Here is a 20,889-nt window from a genome sequence, read left to right as displayed (position 1 = left end):
CCCATCTGTGGCACCCCCCGTGCCTCGTTACCAGTCTCAGAGGGATAAGGACAGTGGCAGATGGTCCAAACTGAACCCCGCTCTCCTCTCACCCTTTCTCCCTTGGTAATGGAGGCCCTGATTTTTTAGGCCCATGGCCGTCCAGAATGAAGACTGCCTATCACAGCCTCTCCCGTGGCGGGGCATGGTTAAGTGCCGGTGTCTGGTCGCTGGGACCGAGAAGTGGTTTGTGTGGCTTCCTAGACATGTCTTTCAAAGGATCTTGTCCTTCTTCCCACCCTGCTCCCCCTTTCTGGCTGGAACGGCTGTGTTGGCTGGAGTGGAGCAGCCGTGTGAGACTGAAGCAGAAGCCAAGTGGAGAAGAGGGCGGGGCAGCAGCTGGAAGGGGCCGGGTCCCTGATGCTTAGGAAGCCACCAGCGTACCCAGCCTGCCCTGCCTACCTCCGGAGTTTTTATGTAAGAGAGGAATGAACTACTCATCTTGCTTAAACCACATTCCCTCCCCCCCATTTTCTCACTGAAGAAACCTTTTTATTTACAAATTTCATGTACGTTGAACCCAGATTCAATAACTTAGCAGTTACCAAGTTACAGCCGACCTGGTCACCTTTCTTTTCTTTCTTTTTTTTTTTTTTTAAAGATTTTATTTATGTATTTGACAGACAGAGATCACAAGTAGGCAGAGAGACAGGCAGAGAGAGGAGGAAGCAGGCTCCCTGTGGAGCAGAGAGCCCAATGCGGGACTTGATCCCAGGACCCTGAGATCATGACCTGAACTGAAGGCAGAGGCTTTAACCCACTGAGCCACCCAGGCGCCCTTCTTTCTATCTGTCCATCCACTTCCCTCCTAAATTTCTTTGAAGCAAATTCCAGATAGCTATTTCATTTGTGAATAGTTCAGTATGTGTATCTAAAAGACTGGGGCGCCTGGGTGGCTCAGTGGGTTAAAGCCTCTGCCTTCAGCTCGGGTCATGATCCCAGGGTCCTGGGATCCAGCCCCACATTGAGCTCTCTGCTCAGCAGGGAGCCTGCTTCCTCCTCTCTCTCTGCCTGCCTCTCTGCTCACTTGTGATCTCTGTCTGTCAAATAGATAAATAAAATCTTAAAAAAAAAAAATAAAAGACAAGGACTTTGATTTATTTTTTTAAAGTTTTATTTATTCAAGTAATCTCGACATCCAGCACAGGGCTTGAACTCACGACCCCGATCGAGAATCCCCATGCTCTTCTGACTGAGCTAGCCAGGCTCGCCAAGACAAGGACTTTGAGAACACGGTATCATTATCGCACCTAAGTGTTTAGAATTCTTTAATAGTGGTATGCAATCAGTGTTCTGAAATCCAGTTGTCTTAGAAATCCATGTTTTGAAAACCGTATCAGGGCTCAAGTAAGGTCTCCACACCGCAATGGTGGCTAGATTTTAAATCATGTTTACCCTGAAGGCTGTCCTTGTAGAGTGTAGGGACACCATCTTCCTCCTTTTTTTTTCTCCTTGAGATGTTTTTGTTAAGCTGGATTTCCAGTCCTCCCGAGCTTGCCCGAGCTTGCATTTTCCAGTCCTCCCGAGCTTGCCCGAGCTTGCATTCTGCTGATTGCAGCCGCGCTGTTGTTTGACGCGTTCCTCTGTTCTCTCAGTCTCCGGAGTAGTGGCCCTTTATTTTTCCCCCCATTCCTGTTTGTTTGCTGCACGTTGCACAAAAGTAGAAAAATAAACATTTCTGCATAAATAAGGGGTTGAGAGGAAATAACTTAAGGCAGGGGTGAGGCTTGGTGCCTAGGAAAGGTCCAGGTCCCAGGCAGGCCAAGCGTGGGGGCTCGGATTCTTAGACACACAGGTCTCCGCTGGCAACACATTTCAGGTCCCGTGTGAGGAGGCGGAAGAGGTTGAACGTGACGGAGGCCTCGAGGCAGCCCTGGGACTCCTTTGGGGCCTTCTGGAGCCGGTGCAGCCAGTGGTGGAGGCGGCCCCGGGTTCTGGGTCCTGCTGTGGGCAGAGCCGGGACACAAGCCTGGAGCTCCGAGTGCACGTGGCGCAGCAGGCGGAGTGGCTGGTCCAGGACGACCCCCAGGGACGAGTCAGCCATGGTCCCCAGGACCTTCAGCGTCAAGGCTAGCTCGGCCTCCAAGGCCACGGGGCGCTCCCAGGCCTGCAGCAGTCTCAGGTCCCTGGCCCGAGGGAAGAGGTGAGAGCCGCAGCTCCAGTTCCGCTGCGAGAGCGACTCTTCTAGGGCATCCTTGGCCTTCTTGATGGCTTCCAGCTCCCTCGGTGACAGAGATTGGAACCTGTTCATGAGGCAGCCCCTCCTGGGTGAGGTGGGTTTGCTGGTTGAGGTGGGTTTGGAAGTAGGGACAGGGCCTGCTCTGGCCAAGCCCAGCAGCACGGTCACCAGCACCAGGACCCACACTGTCGCCATGGCCAGATCCCCACTGCTTTCCCTGCTGCATGGCTCTGCTTTTAGCCAGGCTCCCTGGGCAGCCCCCGCTGATATATGTAAAGGGAAAAGGCAAGTGGAAATTGGAATCCCCACTTGCCCGGGAAAGGCATTCATGGGCGGGGTCAGTCCTGACCCAGGTGAGCACGTGGATCTGGGTGAGGCCGCCCAGGCGCAGAGACCCGGGAGCCTGCAGGTCCCTTCCCCGGACCTGGCCAGAAGGAAAGAGAAACTGAAATTCACTCACAGGAGAACACCTTGTTTCTGAGAAGTCCCTGTGGCTGGACAGGCTTCGGCTTGGGGCCAACCTCTGGGGGCCTTGGGGAACCCCTTACCGAGGCCGAGGCAGGTGGAGGGATGGGAAAGTGGTTCGAGTGGGGCGGGGGCTGGGAGGCGTGGGTGAGGCCACCTTCGCGGCGAGGGGGCTTTGAGGTGCTGCTGGTTTGCTGTGGTCCCGTTTGTCTGCTTTTGCTTTTGTTTCCTGTGCTTTGGGCATCACGTCTAATAAATCCTTGCCAAATCCTATGTCAGGCATTACCCCCTATGTTTTCTGCTAGGACTTTTATAGTTTTAGGTCTTACATTTAGGCCTTTAGTCCATTTTTGAGTTAAGTTTTATATACGGCTTAAGGTAAGGGTCTAACTTCAGTTTCTTGTGTTCGGATATCCCGTTTCCCCGCCACTGTCTGTTGAGGCTGTCCAAACCCTATTCTGCGTTCTGCTGAAGCTGGTTTGACCACATACGTGAGGGTTTACGTCTGACTCTATTCTGTTCCACTGGTCTACACATCTACCTTTATGCCAGTCCGATAGTATTTGATGACTGTAGCTTTGTGTGTGACATGTTTTGAAATCAGGAAGTGTGAGGAGTCAAACATTGTCTTTTTAAAAGATCGTTTCAACTATTCAGGGGCCTTTGAGATCCAATATGAATGTTAGGAGTGTTTTTTTTTTTTCTATTTCTGTAAAATTGCCATTGGGATTTTGATAGGAATTGCATTGAATCGACAGATTGCTTTGGGTTGAACGGACATTGTTACAATATTAAGTCTTCCAACCCATGAACACAGAATGTCTTTGCCTTTATTTGTATCTTCTTTAATTTCTTCCAGTAATGTTTTTGGTGTACAAGTCTTTTGCTTCCTTGGTTTATTTCCAAGTATTTTATTCTTGTTGATGCTATTGTGAGTGGAATTGTTTTCATAATTTCCTTTTCAAATTGCTCATTGTTTGTGTATGGATAAATGGGAACTGATTTTTTATGTGTTAATTTTGTATCCGGCAACTCGGTTGAATTCATTTATTCGTTCTAACAGGGTTTTGTGTGTGTTCGTGTGTGTGTGTGTGTGTGTGAAATCTTTAGGGTTTTCTACCTATAAGATCATGTTATCTGAGAACAACAATTTTACTTCTTTCTTTCCAGTTTGGATGCCTTTTGTTTCCTTTTCTTGCCTAATTGCTCTGGCTGAGACTTCTAATACTGTGTTGAATTCAAGTAGCAAGAGTGGGCATCCTTGCTTAATTATTTGCCTTTATTTTTACTATTTTTTTAAATAAGCTCTAGGCCCAGTGTGGGGCTTGAACTCACAACCCCAAGATCAAGAGTCACATACATGCTCCACCGACTGAGCCAGCCAGGTGCCCCTTTGCCTTTATTTTTACTTAATGAGTGGATGTCTTAGAATCTCCCAATAGTGACTAATTTTTTAAAAAGTATCATTAACTCATTGATTTCAGCACCCATATATTTGAAAAATTTCAGTGTATTCTAAGTATTTTGGTTCTTTATATTATTATGTCTTTTTAATGAACAGAGAGAGCGCGCGCACAAGCATAGGGAGCAGCAGGCAGAGGGAGAAGCAGGCTCCCCCGTGAGCAGGGAGCCCGATGTGGGGGCCGATCTTAGACTCTAGGATCATGACCTGAGCCAAAGGCAGAGGCTTTAACCCACTGAGCCACCCAGACACCCCCATACTTATACTTTAAATTAAATTCAGGACCACAGGATTTTTACTTAAACTCATCTGTCTTTTTCCCATGCTAAGAATCCTGGTTCTCAAGGACTCTAAAGCCATTCCCGATATTAATTTTGCCACGTATGACCAGACCTTATCTTGACTGAAAGGAGGGTGTCTTGGCCCCTTGGAGAGAGTCTTAGTTACCCCCCTACAGAGCGGGGCAGAACTGAGGCTCCTGTTTGCAAGTTTCCAGGTAAGATTAACTCCAGTTGCCCATGACCCCACTAGTAAATGGGATATCAGAGATATGGGTGGAGCCATGGCGGGGTCCTGCATTTCCTTTGCATTTCTTTCCCTTCCCTGCCCCAGACAAGCCTCTGCTCTGGCGTTGAGCCTTCCTTCGTGCTTCCACTGCACTTGTCCACATCCTAAAGCATCATCGTTTCACATGGTTTCACGTGGTTTTTATAGGCGCTTGTCATATCGTACTGGCCCGCAGCTCGCTCTCCCCTCCTCTCCGTGCTCTGAGATTTAACTGCCCTGATGCGTTCATTCTAATTGCATCCATTCATCCGTCCTCTCCCTGCCCCACAGAGCCCCTTCCAGGACTGTGCCATGGCTTATCCGCACTCCTGGTGAGAAAGTTAGCTTGTTTCCAGTGAGGCGCTACTGCAAATATTCTTACGAGTGTCTCCTGGTGCAAGCGTGTGTAAGAATTTTTCTAGGGCAGGGGTGGGCAGGCTTTTTCTGTAAATGGTTAGGTAGTGAGTATTTTTGGCTTCAGGATCCAAGAGGAAAAAGAAAAGTTATGCAGGTACTTACATAATGAGGGAAAAATTTTCCATATATTTTTTTTAAAAGATTTATTTATTTGAGAGAGAGAGATAGTGACAGAGGTAGGGAGAGAGAGAGAGCATGAGCGGGTAAGAGAGGAGAAGAAGGCTCCTTGCTGAGCAGGGAGCCCGATGCAGGGTCAGTCGGAAGACCCCAGGATCATGACCTGAGCTGAAGGCAGATGTTTAACCCACTGAGCCACCCAGGCGCACCTTTCATAAATTTTTAATTAAAAAATTCAAAGCTTTATGTATGGATATTGAAATTTGAATTTCATATAGTTTTCAGGTCATGAAATAGTCCTTTGGATTCTTTTTTTCAGAAAATGCGGTTTTGGTCCACACCCAGTGGTCCGCTCCAGGGCATGGACCTCGGAGGGAATTCCTGGGTTGAAGGGTGACGGGTGTCTCTAACTCTATGAGGCATTGCCAGACGCTCTTCAAAGTGATTCTTTCCATCTGGACTCTGACCAGAGGACAGACTTCCTGTCTCCCTTACTGCTCTGTCCCATCGAAGCTCTCCACTTAGCACATAGCTCTAGCTGTGGCTCTGTTTGTAGTCACACCATGAAACGTGAAGGTGACACGCATGTGCTCCCGAGCACTAGGTAACCGTGCCCCATGAAAGAAAGAAAACAGATAAAAACAACAGCAGGTTTTAAGTTACCATCGTCCTTCCATTCAGAGAGAACCAAAGTTAAAACTTAGCACCTGTCCTTCCCGGTTTTTTCCTATTTATACACACACCATGAACTTAACTGTTAGAGGCTAATGCTAAATATTATCGTTTCGGAATCTGTTTATCTCACTTCGTGAATTTGTATCGGTTATTTCTGCTGCACATGGCGTATTGGGGTTTATGGAGCCCTCACCTTTGTGTGTCGCCCTCCCCCAGAACTTTCTGGCCTCTAAGGAAAAACTTCCCTGGCTCGCTCCCCTCACCCTGAGTGCTTCTTCTAGGAGTCAAGAAGAGGGTGAAGTGTGAACGAAAAGTACCAGTTCCGTCTGTGGCAGGTGCCACTGGGGACCCGTTCTCCTTTTACTATCAGGACACTCTGCTTGGCACCACTCCATCGTCCAGCCTCCCCGGCAGCCGGAGGTGGCCTGCGAAGGCTCTGCCAGGGTCCCCGTCATTCCAGTACCACCTGTCATCACACTCACACTCCAAACCCAGGTCTCTTCAGAGGCGGAAAAGGGAGCCGATGAAGGGAGGCTGCCCAGCCCCGACTCCCAGCCGGCTCCCCCGCTGACCCCGGCAGGGTCCAGGCACCTGGTTTGGCAGCGCAGGTACAGGTAGAGTCCCAGGTGTGATATGTTCTCCCCACTTCCTTCTTTGGCTGGGGGTCAGGGGCAGCGGGAACGGGGATGAACTGCAGGGTTGGAAGGAACTAAGCGGGCCAGCACTGGCTTCCCTGCCAGAAGGCCCATGCCTGGATCAGGACAGGCTGTCCTACCTGCTTTCACTTTCTATTCCATGTGGGGTTTTTGTTTTTTTTTTCTCTCTTTCTTTTCTTTTCGTCTGTGGCTGTTACCATAAGCAGCTTTGGATGCCTTTAGGAAGACTGAGGGGGTAAAAATAAGCGGAGGCTCCAGGCTTCCCGCGGAGAACGCCACCGCCTTCCACCAGACTCCTGCGGCTGCGTGGATTGAGAACCTAGAGGAAGGCCCGGCGCGGTCCTGCGCATGCGGCCTTGCAGGGGCGCACAGGGGCCGATCTGCCGTCCCGGGTAGCAGGAGACCAGCGGCCCAGGGAGCCCTGGGGAGGACGCATTCCCAGCCACGTGTGGGGAGCAGCAGCTGTGAGCCGGCTGGCAGCTGGGCCTGTACTACGCCCTTCCACTTGGCCCCACGTGCTCCTCACTAAGGGGCAGGGGCAGGAATTAGGCCCAGGCTGCCTGATCCGAAGCCCACCGACAACACACCAGCTGCGGGCCCGGCTGAGTCCGGGAGTGTGTGACCCGTGCATTTGCAACAGCGGAACACAAACACAGAAACTGCCTCTGACCCAGCAGCGTTCATGTTTATTTCTAAATAAGTTGCCAGTGACATGGCTGTTCTCCAGCCGTTTCTGCATCCTTTACAGAGTGCAACGAGATGAAGCCCGGGCTCGGGCGTGGCAGCTCCTGGTGTCCCCATCCCCGAGCCACCCGATCGGAAGCCCCATCCAGAAGAGCAGCAAATCCTCTCTCAGGAACCAGGACAAAGAAGCAGCCTGACCTTCCCAAAGGTCATTAAAACAAAAAAGCAGTACTTAAAGAAATCCTTCATTTTTCCCAAGCAAATCACTCAGAAGAACACAACGAACAGACCAAGCGTGGCGGGGGCTGCATCGGAGACAACGTTCCGGCCTTGGGGGAGCCACGAACCGCGGAGCTCGGCAGCAAGCAAGGAGCCCGAGCAAGGAGCCTTCCCCAGCCTGCGGTGGTTCCTGCCGGCAGGGCTGGGGCTTCCAGAAGAACCCGCCCTGCAGCGCCCACGGTGCGACCCCGGTGAGGCCACGCTGTCGCCCCAGGGCAGGGCTCGTGGGGGCAGGGCTCGCACGCGCTGGGCGGCCTGGCGGGCAGCTTCCCGTGAGGAAGACCCGGTGTTGGGGGGCAGGTGAAGAAATGGGGTGAGTCAGTGGGATGGCGCGGCCCAGGGGGAACTGGCAAGTCTTCCTTCTTCTGTCAGGTGGCCAGCAGCCGCGGGGTTCCTGACGTGCGGCTCAGCTCGGCTTGCGTGACAGACGGCAGGAACCGAGATGCAAGGCAGTGTGGCTCCTGACTCTTGCCTCTCCCTGGGGGTGTTTCCGTTTACACCAAACTGCCCGGGGCTTTGCAGACGGAGCTCCTGGGAGATGGCCGTGGGCTGCGGCGTGGAGAACGCCTGAGGTGGTTGCCTACACAGCTCAGCCAGCAGCAGAAACAAGGCTGCGTGCTGGAGAGAGTGGGGAGGACCACGGTGCCTTTTCCTTCTCTCTTTGCATTTAACGTCTGACTTCAAGGCAGATCCTTGCTGCTGATTCCTCCCAGCTCAGAGGCGCGCACCTCTGCCGTCCAGGACTTGGTTGAGGAGGAGAAGCCGGCCACCACCCCGCACCACCCTCATTCTCTGAACCAGGGCGAAGTGGGGTCCGGGCCGCGGCCACCCTGCTGAGGACTCTGCCAAGTGCACCAGCCCCTGTGGGAAGGTGGAACTGAGACCTCGAGTCTCGCTGACGGCACCTCTGACGTGGGTTTCAGGGACAGGATCCCCACTCGTCCATCTTTCCACATTTCACTGCACGCAAAGGAATCCGCAGGCAAACCAGGGCTCCCTAGGCTGACTTGGGGTACTCCAGGGCAGTCACCACTCTGGGCCAGGCCCTGCCCCTTGGCCCTTCCATCAGCCAGGGCCCGCCCGCATTTCCACTGTGAAGAGAGGTAGCCGGCCTGGGTGCGGGAGGGCTTTGGTTCTGCCGTTGGGCCAAGCGTCTGAGCACCCGGCTATGGAGCTGAGCCGCCTCCTTCCGCCTGGCCCTGGCTCAGCCCAGCCTAAAACCTGATCTCTGGGGACTTAGGACAACCCAGCTCCTTTCCCAGTAATGTCCCACACCGCCAGCCTCAGGGAATGGTTGTTCCCAGCGGTCTTATGACGACAGGGCTGCAGGGGACGCCTTGGGTGTGTGGCTTGTCACCACATGGCTCCCCAAGACCATCAGTCTTCTGAGTTCACGGACAAAGGGCCAGCTTCCCCACAGGCGCTCACAGACTTCACAGCCTTCCCCTCCCTCTGAAGTGTGACCTTGACTGTGCACTATAGCTCTCCCATGTGGCCTAGACGGGAATAAATCTGTGGGAAATCATAGTTATGCTGAATATATATATATATTATCTAGTAGGCATTTATTGCCCCAAATAATAGAATCATTAGGTATGCTAAAGGTAGACAGCAGCAAATTTCTGATTCTCAGGCAAAGACACTTCAAAAAAAATGCACCAGGAAAATACATCTCCACGGGCTCTGCCTGTGGCAAAGATGAAGAAACAGGCTTTAGGAACACAGGCTGCCCCGTCGGGAACCGGCTCCAGCCCGCCAAAGCCTCACTTCAGCAGGGGGCAGAAGAGGCTCACAGGAGACCCAACTGGTGCCGGGGCCTGTCAGGAAATGCGCCCCCGCCCACTAAGCCAGGCCTTGGGGACCTTCCAACCTTGGGGACTCTTCTCTACCACAGCATCCTTTTCAGGTCTCAGCTAAAAGTGGGAGGCCAGGCAGGACCTGGTGACAAGGGGGCAGTCTGAATTGAGAAGATCCTGTTTTCACTACTTCATCTGAATTCATAGCCCCCTCCCCCACCAGATTTTCTGGTAAACCAATGAGTTTGCAATGCAAGTAGCACATTCCGAGATCAGACCCTGAACTTTAGAAGTGAGGGTAAATTGCTTATGGATTGGGGAACACTCTAGTCTTGGATCCCTGCCCTCCTCCTGCCAGGTGTGGATAAAGGTCCCCTCCCTTTGTGACTTCTTCTCTTACTTTTCCAGTAGAAGTATGTGGGAAATGATGGAGACCAGAATTATGCACGGTATTACTCCTCCAGGGACGGTATTAGGTGCAGTAAAATATGCCTATTTGGCTTAAATTACGAGGTTAAAGCGAGAGGTTACAAAAACACAAGTGACTGTACCTAACCCTATCAAGTGCAGATCTTCTCTGCGTGTATAAACAGGAAACCATGTGCTTCCTGTCTGACCGGCCTCACACTTCCGGAAAGGGGTCTGGCCTGGTGGTTTCTGAAGTCAGTCCTTCCTGACAGCCAGGGCCATGCTGCCTGAGGCAGAACAGATGGAATCGTATGTGCTGCCAGCCCAGGGTCCGCTGTGTCCCCCCAGAGAACCAAGGACATGCACATGATGAATTACACCACCCCAGAGGTGTGCTTGAGGGACCCTGAGCCACCCAGGGGAGTCGCCACTGGCCCAGAGATGGGCAAAGGCTTGCAGGGATGAGGTGTGTTAAGGGCAGGGGAGGACTGGAGGCAAAAGTCAGTAGTAATTCTGCCATGAGTCTAAGCTCCTCACCCTAGACAGCTGGGGGCTGGGACCCCAGGGACGGGGCAGGGCGTGTGCATGTGAGACGGAGAGAGCACATACAGATGCTCTGTGAGCGAGTTCTGGGCGGGGGTGACTGGGGAGGAGCACGGAGCACTGGGGAGCTGGGACCCAGGCCAGTAAAGAACCGGGGCAGGGACAGAGGAAGTGCTGAGTAGCAGTAAAGGTGGCAGCAGTCAAACAGTGGGCGGACCCCATGGGGCCTCTGGATGGAGAAGGTCCACTGAGCGAGGGGGGTGACTGCTGGGCTCTCGTTCCTTTGTCAAAGTGCATGAATTTGAACTGAATTCAAAGACAGCAGGTGCTGCGGGCATGAGCCCTGTAACTCTAGCTTCTCCCTCCAGGGGGCGCTCTGACCCCACAGACTAGGCTTGCTCACCCCTAGAAACCCAAGGATGCAGCTTCCAAAGGGGCTCCCCAGTGGGGCCGTGCGCCCCCTCGCCGAACCCGTGTAAACATTCACACTATTCCCAGAGGAGGGCAGCAGCTGCCCACCGCCCAGGGAGACGGCCTGCAAGGTGCCAGGCAGAGGTAAAGAAAAAGGTCACTAGGTTTTTCCTTCTCAGGGAGCGCAAGCAACATCACAAAGGCGAGAGTGAGGTTGTGAGGTCTTCCAGATTTCCGAGCCCACCACTCAGGTCTGAACGGCTGCTGCTGAGACCACGGGCGCCTTGATGACCAAAGGGAAGTGGCAGCTGACTCCTTGTGCTGCTGGAACAGGCAGGCGGTCCTGTGATGAAGGCCGTGGCTGGGAACGGCAGAAGCCGCACGCTTCCCCAGCTCCCGCAGCACCCCAGTCATGGCAGGCTCCACAGCAGGGCACGGCTCCTCGTCTCGGGTCCCTCAGTCCAGCAGAGGACTCTGTGCCCCGGCCGCAGAAGCAGAAGGAAGATCTACCTTCTGATCCCTCCAATCTGAGGGCTGAGAAGCAACACGGAGAGCAGGGGTCCTGCACGCTGAGGCCCGGGGACGCGACCTACTTCAGAAGCAGACAGCTGGCTCCAAGGGCCAGGGACGTCCGGTTTCCGAAGACCATGGCCTTTGCTTCCCCCTGCTTCCATTCTCCTGAGGGGGCTGCCCCATGTGAGCCCCTCCGGGGCCCTTGCTGAGTGTCTGTCGTGGGAGCCACGAGGAGGCCGGACGGGGCGCTCTGCTCCGTCACAGCAGCTCCTGCTCGTCGTCCTCGGAGCCAGAGGGGCCCTGGCGCACCTCCTCGTACCACTTGTTGGTGAGGGTTTTCATCTGGATGCGCCCATGGTGGAGGTCCTGGAGCAGGAGACACAACCAAGCCCTTGTCAGTGGGTCTGGGTCAGGTCAGGGCCGAGGGAGTGGGGAGCTGCTGTGTACCTCGTGGGGGTGCGGGGCAGACGGAAGGAAGGGCACGGGGCCACAGGCAATTTCCAAGTGTTAACCAACTAACTCGAACTGGGATTTTTCTCCGTGGGGGTGGAGGGAACAGGTGTCACTCAGAAACAGCAGTAGGAGGCAGGCCGGTGTGATGTTAAAAAACACAGCTTCTGGAATCAGACACCCTCGGGGTGTGCTCCCACCTCTGCCACACATTGGCTGCATGACCTCGGGGGGTTACGGCGCCTCTCCGGGCCTCGGTCTCCCCAGCTGTCTGGTGGGAGAGCAGCTGCAGCTACAACACAGGTCGCTGAGAGGATGAAACGAAGCAACAGAAACATTCCCACGCTGAGAGCGACCATGACTGGTGGGGTGGGAACGTGGGCTCAGAAACGAAGTGGGGCAGGCCTGAGCCGGGCCCCTTGAGACTGTGTCATTCACTGTCACCCAGAGGCCAGCAGTCCCCAGAGGGATGGAACAAGAGCCCTGAGCCTTGGGCCACTGCCTGAGGCCCCGGCATGTTTGCAATTTTCAGCTCAGAATCAGTAGCCGATCAATGTCCTGCGTCTATCATCCAGGAAAACGGAACCGCATTAACAAGTCTATTATTAAACTAGCACTAAAAATGGCAGTGAAGGAAAAACAGCAGATGCTGAGTTCCACAGCATGCCCAGCTGCCTGCCTGGGAAGGGGAAGGTCGAGCCGGAGGAGGTGGCCTGGCTGGGCCCCCGCCCGCCCTCTGTCGGGGACCCTCCGCCATGTGTCCCACCTCCTGAGTTAGCCGCCGCGTGAAGAAGGGGTTCAGGTACTTGGCGTCCAGCCACACGAAGCCTTTGAGGTCCTGCCGCCTGATGTAATGGGCTTCATACTCCTCCTCCGTGAGCTCGGACAAGTGCTCTGACTCGATGGTGTTGCCCTGCGGGGGGAGGAAGGCCGTCCTGGGGTCGTGAGCTGGACTCCTCCTGAGAGCCCCCACCCCACCCGCCTACCCAGCAGCGCTTTGCTTCTGGCCACCAGTGTCTCCGACCCTAACTGTGCCTTCGGATCAGCACGGGGCATATGTGGGCAGCAAAGCGCCTCCTGGGAGCCTGCAGGGAGGTGGTGGGAAGGTTTATAAAAATGCGATGGATACCCAGGAATAAATGAGAATTATGAATAAATCAGAATTTATTTGTGGGCTGGGGTTTGGTTTGTAAGCTTTCCAGGTGATCCTAATGGGCAGGCAGGACTGGGAACTGCCCTTCTAGGTGATTTCACTTGCAGCCAACGGAACAGGGAGGCCCCTTTTGTCATTTTTGCTGACAGCTGCGTGAGCTGTGGTTCCGCTCTGGGCAGGTGTTGGCGGGTCAGTGAGTGTGTGTGTGTGTGTGTGTGTGTGTGTGCGTGTGCGGGGGTGGGGGGGCAATCCCGGGGGGACCTGGAGAGGAATGAGAGCAACTACCCCGTAGTAGCAGAGCTCCGGGTCCTAGGCCCAGGACAGCCCCGTCCGCTGCAGGGATGACCAAAGGCCAGCAGGGTGTGAAGGGAGCACCTGAAGCCACAGCCAAGTGGCCTCCACTGGGTTCCTGGGCGGTGGAGTGGGTGCAGGTGCGGGTTGGGGGGGGAGGTGGAAATCACCCGGAGGGCTTACAAATCCATACAATCCCGGCCCCCCTAGGCCCACCTGCAGAGTTGTGGTTCAGCAGGTCTGGGATGGGGCCCAAGAATTCGCCTTTCTAACAAGTTCCCGGGGAAGCTGCCAATCCAGGGACCTCCACCTCGAGAGCACTGATGGGAGAGCGTGGGGGTGCAGAGCACAGACTATGGAGTCCTGACCGCTCTGTGCCCCAGCGCTCTTATCTGCAAACTGGGGAGGAACAGAGAGCACCTGCTTCCTGTGGGTTCTCAGGGCAACCTGAGACGGTGCGAGGAGCGCACAGCCACGGCGCCTGTGCCACAGAGAACATTCCTGAACATTCCCTAAGCAGCAACTGCTCTTCCTCTGGGCATACATTCTGGTTCCGCAGGAGCAGGGCTCCAGCAAGCATGGCTGTGGGGCCGGGGGGCGGGGCAGCGGCACCCAGCACCCGGCACCCTGCTCAAAACACAAATTCTCTCCAGCCGCAGCTTAGACCTGGGGAGACTCAGGAGCCCTTCACCGATTCTGACAGCCTCTGGAATGTCCGAGAACCTATACTGGGGCTTTTGTTAGGAACAGACCAGAAAGTTAGGGGATAGGGGAGGACAGAGACAGGCTTCTGAGAGAGGGTCGTGCTGAACCAGCCCCAACCTGTGACCACCCACCTGTGACCACCCAAGGGCTTCCTCCCAGCCGGGCCTTGGAGGAGACATGGGCCAGGCCACAGACAGACCTGAGGCCAGGATCTGGCCAGTCCTGAGCACCCCAGTGGGAAAGTGGGCTGTGTCCCTGTCTCTGTCTGCTGGTTGAGGACTTCTCTGCTTTCCTTGACTGAACAAAGTTACTGATGACCTCAAATAAGGGAAGCAGAAAAAGAGGCATTTCTAGAACTGGGGGTAGGTGGGCGGGGGCAGTGCAGGAAGGTGGCCTGAGAGGCCAAGGACGGCCTTTGCTCCTGTCACACGGCATGGCTCAGCACAGGGAGCCTAAGGGTCCACACAGGGTGAGGAGGGCTGACGCCAGGGTCAGGCAGCCCGCAGGGAGGGGCAGCCACAGCGGCAGGAGGTGGCCAGGGATCTGGGAGCCTCCGGCTCACCACAGTGGGGCCCTGGACACCTCCCTTGTCTGTCCTCTGGGAAGACACCTCTCTCACGGCCCTCAGAGGCCCGGCAAGCACTTTCGCCTCCCCAGGCCCCCAGCAGGAGGCTTTCAGTAGACACTGTGGGGGAGGAGGATGACTGACTTTAAAACCTTCCACGGGGTGGTGCTGGGAGAGCCTGATGTGGGTCCACGCCCCCACTCCACGGCCTCCGTGGCTTCACCAGGCCCGACGCTGGCGGACAACCCACAAAGGGCCTTAGAACTCCAGTTCAACCTCCTTTTGAGTGTGTGCAGGTGCTGAGAGCCTCAAACCGTGTCTCATTTCCCCACCTCCCAGCTGCGGCGGACACCGAGGCCCATCCCCTCCCCGCTCACCATCTTCTCCGTCTTGCTGAGGTTGACGTCCTTCTTGCTCCGGCGGCGCGCCTTGGCATCCTCGATGTCCATGAGGCGGATGAGAGGCATGGTGCTGCCACCCAGCAGCAGGATGGTGAAGAGCACGAGGACGATGGTGGTGGTGCCGATGAGCTGCCGCTTCTCCATGGGCTCCAGGTCCAGGTGCAGGCTCAGGGCGTAGGGGATGGCGCCCCGCAGGCCTGGGGGCAGGGAAGTGGGTGAGAGGAGCCGCCTCGCCGACTGGACGCTGGGGACCTGGGTACAGCCCTGGTTCACACCCATCGAATGTTCTAACGTGCCCAACTGCGGAGGGCGAGCTCCTCCTGTGAGGCTCTGGGCGTGAGAGAAGCGGGCTGCAGAGAAGTGGGGTCTGACCTCATCCCATTTCCACTTCACGGGGTGGCCGAGTGGGTCAAACGAGGTGACCCGTCCAGGCCCTGAAGCACCAGGTGTGCGTGTGTGCCTCTGTGAGGATCTGTCCCACCAATGCTCACGTTCTAGAAATCTGACAGCTAGTGCAGACTGAGCTGTCCCTGTCTGTGTGTGTGCCAGGCCCTGTGCGAAGGGCTCCGCGTGCACAGTCTCGCTGGAACTTCACAGGAGGGCTGGGAAACAGGCCCGGCGACTCTCCAGCACAGGCAGATGAGGACGCGAGACAGGGAAGGACGCGTCCTCCCGGGGCCTCACAGCCTTGCAGGCAACAGCAACCAAGGCCCCTTTGCTTCTAAAGACGTGGCTCTCCCGCAGCTCCTGGCCGCACCGGCAGGCTCGGGGCTGCTCCGGGCCAGAGGCTGCCGGGAACTGCATCCTTACCTCCTGTGGTGCTGCCCTGCGAGGCGGCTGGCTGGGCTGAGGGGCTGCCCTGGGCTGCGAACGGCACCTTCTGGGGAACGTGCTGGCTTGCCCGGTGCCCCCCAGAGGGGAACAGGTGGGGAGACTGCAGACAAGGGCTTGTGCCACGGTGAGCACCCGAAGAAGGGGAGAACGGGGCAGGGCACACCGTGAAGGGTCTGACAGACACAGAGGCTGGAGCCTCACAGGATGAGGGGGGTCTGACCGCAGCAGCAGTGCGGACCCGAGACATGGGCACAGAAAGGGGACAGGATTAAGAGAGACATGGAGAGTGGAAGCAGCAGGCCACAGGGGTGAGCTGGAAGTGGGGTGGCCCGGGAAGGGAAGGGCACAGACGACGGTGGTGGGGTGTCCCAGGAGGCTGTGCTACACGGCGCTCTGGGACAGGCTCTGGAGTCTGGCTCCTGGGGTCACCCCACCGCGCCCTTCTTTCCCCCAAGCCTCAACTCCACCTCTCCACCTGTCCCACAGGACTAGAAGCGGGGCCTGCCAGGTTGGTGGCCTGAGGACAAAATGCTGGGCACAGGACAGGTGTACACACAGCAAACGTGGAGTGAACCAGACCTTTGTCATAACACACATCACTGTCTCCCGTGGAAGGGGAACGCTGGCAAAGAAGAGGTTGGGCAGGACGGTAAATTCAGTCCCAAGACAATGAGCTCTCCACGGCATCAAAGGAGGACTCAAGCAGGAGTCAAGATCTACGAGCAAAGAGCTTTGGGGTGTGGGAACTTGATGGATGTCAGGGGCCACCGGGATGGGTGAGCTTGTGAGAACACAAGAGCAGAAGCAGGTCTGGGGCTACGTCCTGAGGATGCCAGTGTTTCAGGGGTTGGTGAAGGTGGAAGGGGAACCTGAGAAGGAGGGCAACCAGCAGCATGGCCTGGAAGCCCAGGGAAGAGGGTCTCCAGGCAGAAAACAGATCAGTGGGAAGAAGGAGCTCATAGTTGTGGAGGTGGGCTGGATGAGGGCTGCCCTGTGCCCACCAGGTCTTGGCAGCAGAAGGTTGCTTGGTGACCCAGGGAAGACCCAGGGAAGGCCAAGGTCAGGCCCATGTACAGGAGGTGAGAAAGTGGAGAAAACAGAGGAGGACAGCCCACTTAAGGAGGTCTGGCTGCAAAGGGAGACGGGAAGCTAGGGGGGGATATGCGGAAGGGATGTTGGTTGAAGTCGCAGCTTTTTTGCTGGGAAAGAGAAGAATCTCCAAGAGTTTCAACGATGATGTCTCAGTAAAGACAGAGGTTGAGGATCCAGGAAAGAAAGAGTGAAAATCTGTGGAGAGAAGGCTCGGGATGGCCTGGGAGAACAGCGGGGACCAACCTCCCTCCCTGTTTAAAACAGTGCCGCCATTCCCCACAGAGGTCTCTTATCATGCCCGCCTCCCCCAAACAGCTCACACAACCACGTAAAGGATCCGATACATCTCTTAGATTTTGAGATTTTTAAGACCTTGGATCAAGTACTTTACAAAAAAATTTTTTTCTTGTTGGCAAGAAAGACTGAGGAAAAAGTTTCTCTCGCTAAACATACATACATACCTCACACACATATACATATGTATATATTTTAAACAAGGCCTTTTGAAAGAGGAGAGAAATCTGCAAGGAATGTATAGATAGGCTGTTGGATCGCAAACAGCTTATAAAGCATGTTGCTCTACCCCGACCCACACGGAATATTTTAATTATAATATTTAAATAAGAAAGTACAAAGAACGGGATGTATTGCTCAAAAATAAATTTAAAGATGCCTAAGGATCCAGTCTGTTAGGAGCCAAAGATGAAATCATTCCCTTCCTCTAGAAAGGAGAGGAATTTGCACAGAAACTGAAAACGTTCCAATCAACTCTCAGAACTCTGACTGGATGAAAAGAAATAGCCAAACCTAGCCTGTAGTGTGAAACTGTTTAAACTTGAACCTTTTCTCTTTGGAGCCCCTTACTGCTTGCAGGCAGGTGAGGGCTGTCCCCGGCGTGTGCTGGCCTGGGCTGCCCGTCCAAGAGGAGCGGGAGCAGGACAGTAAATCCTGGCTCTGCCTCCTGTCGTCACGGGAACCCAAGCAAATCCACTGCCCTTGAACCTGAGCCTCCACACGTGCCGAACAGACGAGCACTACCCATTCGCCTCACAGCCCGGAGCCTGTGAGGGGCACCGTCTGTGTGGGACTCGCCCGGGGCCAGTAAATGGGGGCTGGCGTGGTTCCTGCCTTGTGCGGCATGCCGGGTTTCAGAGGGCCCCAGCGGAGAGCCACTCGTGCTCTCCACACCGTGTGTGCCTTTCTACGAGACCTTCCATCTACTGCTCATTCAACATTGGACTCACCGCTAAACCACATGATGAACATCATCTTCGGGGTGATTTTATGATCACGGAAGAAATTCAGGAGGTAGGAAAGAGGGAAAATGTTCACCGCTCTGCCAAACAGTACAAGCACCTGTGAAGGTCAACAAACAGAGCTGTAGACAGAAACCGCTGGGCCTCCAAGTGAAGCTTGTCCAAGCTAACACAGACCTTGTGACACGCCCATAATAAATGCAGCCTTCCCCTTGGCCATAAAAGACATGAATGGCAGCGCTAGGCAGAGACCCAGCTGGGGCCTGTTGCCGGAGACGCTGGTTTCTCTGAGTCTGGGAGAAGATCGCACTTTGAATGTTATGTTTCCGTAGCCAGGAAGAGAGGACTAACAAGGTATCAAAGCCAGCTTTAAGCTATGACAGTAGAACAAAACCGAATGCCAAGGGGCCCAGCCGAAGCATCCAGAGATTAATTTAAGGCCAATCTCACTCTTCCAAAGGCGCTCCACCGTGGGACGGGCCTGCACTAATCATTCCCGATGGGCTGGCTCTGGAGGGACAGACAAGGTTGTTCCTGCCTCTCCCATGGGCACCTCCCCCTCCTCAGGGAAAGAGGGGGGTGACTGAGAAGGGCCTACACATAGAGCTGCTTATAAATGCTAGTCCCCAAGCAAAAGAAATGCGTAGGTTGGTTCTAGAAGGTCACATGTATCCTGTCTGGCAACTGCTTGCCAAGGCTTTTGGTTCCTAACCATCCCCGAAGTTGGTCTTAACAAAATATAGCCTTAGGTAAGGGTTAGATCTTATCTAACTGGATACCCAGAACTACTTACTAATTTACTTTTTTCATCTTGGTTCTTACCATAACTAACTTAGTAATACGTAGACAATAGACACGTGTACATTCGGCAGGCTCTAAGTTTATTCTTTTAAGAAGCATGAATTGAGGGGCGCCTGGGTGGCTCAGTGGTTTAAGCCACTGCCTTCGGCTCAGGTCATGATCTCAGGGTCCTGGGATCGGGTCCCGCATCGGGCTCTCTGCTCGGCAGGGAGCCTGCTTCCCTCTCACTCTCTCTGCCTGCCTCTCTGCCTACTTGTGATCTCTCTCTGTCAAATAAATAAATAAAATCTTTAAAAAAAAAAAAAAAAAAAGAAGCATGAATTGAGTGTGCTTTGGGCTGTTTGCCTTGGCCGGTCAAGTTAACAATGGCTCCCAATCATCTAACATTTATATGTCAGACAATGTGCCAGGCATTTTATATGCATTATATCTTGTTAAATTTAGATCCCTGCAATGCTCTTATTACCGGGAACCACGCCCCAAACCCGGTTCAGCCCCCAAAGCCTATGCCCTTGACCACTGAGCAAGTCTCAGGTAACCCATCGGAACAGCAAGGGCTGTCTCCGGGAAAGGCAGGACTGGCCTGCCTGTGTGCTCGGGGCAGACCAAGCTCCCACTCCAGAGCATCTTCTCATTTTCCTCTTGCTCCCAGCTCATGGTGGAGGGAGGACCTCCTCGCTTCACCCACTGAAATCTAATCTTTCATGCCCACACTTGTGTTTCAGGTGTGACCACACTAAAGACTATTATACTTTCTGTAAATGGCTTTTGCTGTTCTCTTTGTCCTGAAACCTGAGTTTGGAGGACAGATAACAGGGACAAAAGCAACAAGCTCTTGCTGACAGAGAGGTGGAAGCACCCACACTACAAGGAGAAACATCGTTTCTCTTAGGGCTCTTTAGCTTCTCTGTGCCTCAGTTTCCCCACATGCCAAACAGGCAGGCCTCACTGGTTTGCACATGGCAGGTGACAGTGTTAAAAAAAGGTCTGCGTCTCAACAGCTGGGTTCTGCTAAGTGGCACTGGCAATAAGAGTTAACTGAACATGAATCATGATAACTGAGCACAGTAAGGCGTGTCTCACCTGTCTTAAGTTAACAGTGGATCTAAAAGGACAACAGAGATCAAATTCGGGATTACAGTATGGATCAGCAGGCGGGCTTATGGGAGACGAGCTCACACTGAGGGATTAGAGACATAGGAGGGACCCAGATGAGGGACCTGGGAGCTCCAGGCTAAATGCCCACGTTAGAAGCCATTCATGTCACTTCCATCTGATGCCCGAGGAAGCTGCCCCTTTGTTTTAAACGCTACACATTTATCCCCCCACCTCTCCATTCTGCCAAAAGATTTGATTCTACCATGAATGATCAAAGTTTTCCTTTCCTGTTTTAAATTAATTAAGTTAAATTAATATTTTAATTTGTTTCCCCTTGCTGCCCTGAGTCCAATCGTAAGTTTCCCAAAGCTTCTGAATGGTAAGAATCACCAGGGATGACTGTTCTGGGTGAACCTCTGGGGAGGTAAGGCTGTGGTAATCTTTACTTTAAACAAGTGTCCAAGGTCACACTCAAAAATGGACACATTTGAAGAAAACCACAGTAAGAAGTATATGCATTATAGATTATCCAGAGAAAGTAGAAAAGGAAAAGAAATCATCCCCAATTCTACAGCCACTGGGAACATTGTGCTGCATTTTTTTACATGTTTTTTTTTTCCTATGCATGGTTATGATCAATTATACATTCAACTCTGAAAGTTGCTTCTAACACCTAATACAGAAACACAGAACCTTGTAGTTTTCAGAGAAGACCATAACCTTCAAGGTCATTTAATATTTAAAAAGAAGCAAGAATTCTTTTCCAAAGATATTCATCCCCTTAATTCCATCCCTTCTCCCTTCATCATGTTCGTGATTTCTTAACAAAAGAAACTTTAAACGGAAGAGTGTCTGTGCAGCTGTTGACCTTGAGCAGTTAACAGTTACATAAACGAATCCAGAACATGTGGTTATTGATCTACGAATAAGTCATTAAATAAAAAACAAGGAAAATACTTACTATGCACCAGATGACAAAGGAAATTTCAAACTTGTGAGGGAAACTAAAAATGGACAGGCCGAGAAATGCAAACACACATGTTTCTGAAACAA

The 20,889-nt window shown here is 53.6% G+C and overlaps 2 protein-coding genes across 2 annotated transcripts in view; both read right to left on the bottom strand.

Annotated features, from left to right (window-relative positions):
- Positions 1-1,822: 1,822 nt before the first annotated feature.
- LOC123927265 (interferon lambda-1-like) lies at positions 1,823-2,413 on the bottom strand. Its single transcript, XM_045981828.1, has one exon. It carries the CDS (start codon positions 2,411-2,413, stop codon positions 1,823-1,825), a length of 591 nt encoding a protein of 196 aa, XP_045837784.1.
- A 4,307-nt stretch (positions 2,414-6,720) lies between these two features.
- The window catches only part of SLC9A8 (solute carrier family 9 member A8), a 70,948-nt gene continuing 56,779 nt past the window's right edge, over positions 6,721-20,889 (bottom strand). The window contains exons 12-16 of the mRNA XM_045980114.1: positions 20,798-20,880; positions 17,926-18,037; positions 14,732-14,952; positions 12,407-12,553; positions 6,721-11,556 (exon numbers count right to left, since the gene is read on the bottom strand). Coding sequence (XP_045836070.1) covers positions 11,449-11,556; positions 12,407-12,553; positions 14,732-14,952; positions 17,926-18,037; positions 20,798-20,880 — 671 coding nt within the window. The 3' untranslated portion in view covers positions 6,721-11,448. The remainder of the gene's footprint in view (positions 11,557-12,406; positions 12,554-14,731; positions 14,953-17,925; positions 18,038-20,797; positions 20,881-20,889) is intronic.

Source organism: Meles meles, chromosome 16 (assembly GCF_922984935.1).
Source record: "Meles meles chromosome 16, mMelMel3.1 paternal haplotype, whole genome shotgun sequence".
Taxonomy (NCBI): domain Eukaryota; kingdom Metazoa; phylum Chordata; class Mammalia; order Carnivora; family Mustelidae; genus Meles; species Meles meles.
This window is presented reverse-complemented; position numbering and strand designations above follow the sequence as displayed.

Coding starts and splice junctions, on each gene's coding strand:
- LOC123927265 (XM_045981828.1), bottom strand. CDS start 2,413: ATGGCGACAGTGTGGGTCCTGGTGCTGGTGACCGTGCTGCTGGGCTTG.